This window comes from Atta cephalotes (genome assembly GCF_000143395.1).
Source record: "Atta cephalotes unplaced genomic scaffold scaffold00017, whole genome shotgun sequence".
Taxonomy (NCBI): Eukaryota; Metazoa; Arthropoda; class Insecta; order Hymenoptera; family Formicidae; genus Atta; species Atta cephalotes.
In genome coordinates this window covers 3,738,629-3,743,975 of record NW_012130081.1, presented here as the reverse complement: position 1 = coordinate 3,743,975, position 5,347 = coordinate 3,738,629, and the positions used below count along the sequence as shown (strand labels likewise).

General features: G+C 35.4%; 1 protein-coding gene across 1 annotated transcript in view; it reads right to left on the bottom strand.

Annotated features, from left to right (window-relative positions):
* The window catches only part of LOC105618533 (zinc finger protein 600), a 36,983-nt gene that overhangs the window by 6,305 nt on the left and 25,331 nt on the right, over positions 1–5,347 (bottom strand). Inside the window, exon 6 of the mRNA XM_012200066.1 lies at positions 3,016–3,207. Coding sequence (XP_012055456.1) covers positions 3,016–3,207 — 192 coding nt within the window. The remainder of the gene's footprint in view (positions 1–3,015; positions 3,208–5,347) is intronic.

The following is a 5,347-nucleotide window of genomic DNA, read 5'->3' as shown; positions in this document are numbered from 1 at the left end:
AGAGAGAGAGAGAGAGAGAGAGAGAGAGAGAGAGAGAAGTGGGGAACCGATATGAGTGGACGTACGCGGAAGAGGAGCGTCGATGGAGGAGAGTCCGCGCGACACACTCTGCGGCTGCGTTGAGTTCGACTCACGTAGTAAGTACTCAATTCGCGATGATATATCGCGGCGACCATCGGCCATGCGCGGACGATCATAACGGGTTGCCCACACTTAACCGGCTGCCGCAACTTCCGCTTTCGCGGTCCTCCACCTCGATCTTTCTCTCGCCACTGCGCTATTTCTCCTCTCGTTCATTCTCTCGATCTCCTCTTCCCTATCCGCAACATTCGTATTTCTTTGAGAGCCGTCTCTCGTGGAGCGGAGAAAAAAAGCGCGGTGTCAAACGAAAAGAGAAATTTATTAGCAGCACTTCCCGCGCCACAATAGCCTTAATAAGGCTAATTTAAATACGCACATGCCTCTTTTTCTTTCTCTCGATTCCGCACCATTGCTAGAAGAACGACACAATCGTTTTTTTTTTAAATGCCCTTTGAAACATCATCTTTTACAAAATGTTTACTATATATATTAACTGCGGCATTCCTTCCAAAGAACAGAGGGAAATTATTGACCAAAATATTAATATATCCATACAAACATTAAAAATAAATAAGGGCTATTAAGAGCCAAACGCTGAATATTCTTATTGTGGAAACAGTATATATAATTACGTTAAATATATATCAATTAAAAATTTGACAATAACCATGCATTTCGATCTTGTCATCTTCAATGAGAAACTATTAACGTTGAATAACGTGTTTAAAATTAAATATTAACTGATAAAAGATATATATTATAAATTAATATTATAAATTAATATTACCTCCACAGTATTATACGCATAATTATATGTAATCCCTTATGACAATTTACACAGATAAGTAAAGTGTGTCGATGCAAGGAAGCAATGACTGCACAACCACGTACTTACTTTCTGACAAATTTTCATAATCTGTGTTCGAACAACGTACTATAATAAAATAATTTATTGTTAGCAGTTATATAAATTAGCCTAACGTTACTAATCAGATAGTATGCCTCACCTGTATCCCCTCATCAAACAACCTCAATACTGAATTTATATACATGTTTTTAAAATTATAAAATCAGAGATGAACTATGCTTTTACATTAATACATCATGTAATCGTCGTAATTTATCTAAAATAAAAAAAAGTCTTTTTTGAATTTAAAGCTAATGTAATAAAAGAATGAATGAATCATAAATTTGTTTTTTGTATTAACATCAAGTAATGCATTTGCATCAATTTGATTCGTGAGATTAGCGTGATGAAAGCCAAGTATAAAGCTACTATAATTATGAAACATTTATATTCATTTTAATTATTCTGTTTAATTACTCGGCGCATTTTATTCCTTTAAAAATTCCTCCAGCATGTATATACGTGGTACGTACGCGACATAGATAGACAGTAAAAATGAATAGGATGAAAATACTTGATATCTGAATGAATCATTGAGTCGCGAATTAATTCAGATACAGATCCCGTCGTCCGGGTCTTAAAATAACTGGAGAATAAATCTAGGAGGTAGAGATAAAAGGCGGTACGAAAATTGCCGCCGTATCGAGGCCATGCGTCGCTTCGGACAGAGATGTAATCGGATTTTCGATAAATTACTCTTCAAATTATATCCTCCCCATTGTCTCTATCAATAATCCGCAAAGATTGATTCTTTCCACTGTCCGCGTCCTCGTAATTACGTATGCGAGGCGGCGCGCGACGCGAGTACTTGCGTCCTCGCAATTAATTCTCCGCTTCCTCGAAGGCATCGATCATACATACGCGAGTCGCGCGATTAATGGTACAGGAATGCGTCGTTCTCGACGGGGACGTCGATTAAAATTAATGTCAATAATATCGGCAGTCCGAGAAGTCGTGCTGCCCCTATATGAGACGAAGTCATGTGGATCGTACGTGAACTGAATTGTTAAAAAGACCCTTGCATCCCGCTTCACTTTACCCTGTTTCAGTTGAGATCTCTAACGAGTTCAAGTATATCAGACGCCCGTAACATTTAGATGTAATAGTCGTTATAATCACTGACGTTGCATTCGATACGTGGCGATGAAAATGCTACACACGTACGCATCTGTACTATATTAATGTTCATAATTTTCACACTGAAAGAAAAATGTTCGATATCTGTAACAATGATTACATAGAAAAATAATTATGGTTAGGAATTCTATTTTTATAATTATTATAATGTTAGTATAAATAATAATTATATTTGTAGTTCTATATACAAAAAACATATATTCGCACGATTATAGTAATCATTTGGGCGTTAATTGTATATACTTTTTTTGTATATAGAACTATAAATATTGTTATTATTATTGATTCATAGCAGCAATAACTGTAAAAATAAGCTCCTAATCATAATTATTTTATGCAATTATAGTCACAAAAAAACTTTTTTCTCAATGTATCTTTGGCTATTTATAATTTATCGAGATGCGTCGTCCGTTTCTTACCTTGGAAAAATCTGTATCCTTTTACACGCATTTAAAATATTTAATAACACAATATATAATAATATATAATAATTTAAAAAATGGCATTAAAATACAGATAATAAAAGTTAAAAAGGCCAAAATAAAAGGCCAAGCAAAAACAGATGTCAAATTAATAAAACATACGTATATTTAATAAAATTAAACAAGTGGAAACGTTTCAGCTTAACAAAGCCTTCCCAGCCGTTACAAAGGAATTCAAATAATCAAATACAATTATTAAAACAATAAAAACAAAATTCTCGTATAAAATATGACGTCGTAAAAACACATAACATACAATAAAATGATATAAATAAATTAAGTAAATTACAAAAAAATTGACTCGATTTTGTTCATTTATTTCAGTCCTTTAAATTTTACGATACAATCCAATAGAACTCAGATAAAGTAAAGTGTAAACAATAAATTTGAATTCGATATCTCGCTTACCTGCGCAATTGGGTTTTCGTTTTAGCGGCGTAAGAGCAATCAGGACATGGATACTGTTTCTCAATGTTGTCATGGACCAACCTTCGATGATTCTTGAGCTCGGTTGCAGTACGAAGAATTGTTGGACAACCCGGAAGGCCACACTTGTACTTCTTACCAGCGTGTCGCAGCATGTGCTGTCGAAGGGCATGTCTACAATACATAACATGCATTACTGCAGAAGATACTGTATTTCATTTTCCGAGTTACACGGCAGCTTTATATCATACATCAGACATATTTTTCAAATATATAAGTTCTCATTACTTATTAAAAATTTATATATGACATTAATAAAAAAAAACGTAAACAAAGAACAACAAAAATGGTCACTAAATATTCGTTCTAAAATTACACATCCGCAGTTAAGGAAATTTGATGAATTTAAAAAAAAAGTCACAAAAAAAAACGCGATGGGAATCTCATTATCAGTATTTTTTATTTCTATCACTTACTATCTCTATATAACTATCTCTATGCTTTTTATGTTTATTTGTTAGAGTCATAATTTCTTCATAAAATAACTATCCCTATACGTTATCGATAACGTATCGTTTTGTTTGCTAATGGGTCCACCAAGTGCGCACAACACGTCCTAGAAACGTGTCGCCGAAGATTTGCGCGATTTTTGAAATACCTATCGGCGCAGCGTGTCGCGAATAATGATTTTGCGGTGGCGAGAGAACGCCCCTTGGTGCTTTCGTTAGATTCAACCCGTAATAAGACAGCACAATGGTCGCGCGTGTGCTCGGTACAGGGACCATCGGCCGGTTCGCACGCCATACGATCCGATCGCAGCTGTTGCATCTTATATCAGCCCGCTGCCGCCGGCGATGCGAGCGGAGGGAAAAGGAGAGAAGAGAGGAGAATTGCGGAGCGCAGCGCGCGCACCGCACTTTAAATAGTTCCTGCCAGAATGTGACGATCTATACGGTTAGTGAACTTGCCGTGTTGCGCTAAGTGAGTCAACAAGACGTATTGAGGCCGGATCTCTAGGTTCTGTACACGTTTGCCGCGTGCCTCGTCCGCCATGCGCGGAATTCCCCATCCTTTAACCGCAAGTGAGATACGAGTGCAATACGGCTGCTTTATAATTAGATGGAAACGAACATTCCGCTCTCCTCGAGTTCGAGAGCAACTTGAATTAGCGGAAGCCTTAGAGCCAGGCGAGCTCGTAAATGCGATAAACACGTGGCAGTACTTTTAATTAACGACGCTGGCCGGCTCGCGATCGCGACGGTACGTGTGCGTCAATCTGCTTAACCATTGACGCACTTTAAATCTAACGCGTGTCATTAATGTAAATTATCACCGTATTCCGTGTAATAAACTCCGAGAAAGTTAACTTATTATTTTTTTGCAAAAAAAACCTTCATATATATTTTCCGATAAGGAATCCGATAAGGAATCCGATAGCAACAGAATAATTTTCTTATTTCAATATATGGAGATATTTTTAGAATTATATAGCTATTAATATAGAGCGTAATTTATAATGATTTATCTTAACACTAACACGCGTTTTGTAAAAGGCGAGTTAAGGAAAGCTGCACCGGATGAAGATCGACATGCATCGTCGCAGAAATCTAACATGTTTGCAAATGTTATCAAAGATGTTATCAAAATCAGTAAATTTCCGAACGTGACGCGTATAACCGCATTTTCCCTAATTATCCTTGATAATTCTTCATCTTCGAAACATCCGCTGGCGGATTTCAAATCTCGACGCAACTAGAGATCTTATAACTGAGTCTGTCTACGAGTGATTTTATCGAGAGAGGATGCACCTATAACTTAACTATAATCTTATGAAAGAGGATATTCTCTATATTTTTAATTAATTTATTGAATAAGATAGTATAAGTTAGAAAATTTAATTTTAATTTAATTTAATGTTTTTAAAGAATTACATTCATAGTATGCCAAGTTTAATAAGTACATGAATGGTGAGGCCAGTAAAACTGCTGCTACACCCCCTCCCCTCCCTCTCCCGCCAGAAAACGAAATAAATTATGAAAATATAATGATACATAACTTGTCTAAAAATTTAATATGGCCAATTACAGATTATGTTTAAATAATCACCTGTTCATAGATCGTTGATGAGCGCTCACTTCTACTCATAAGTGACTATCTAAACGTAATCCGTAATTGGCCATATTTAAATTTTTATATCTTAGAGAACAAAATTAATTTTAAAATTTACAATAACTTCTTTACTTAATTTTTTTGAAATTTTATATATATATATATATATATATATATATATATATATATATACACACACACACAC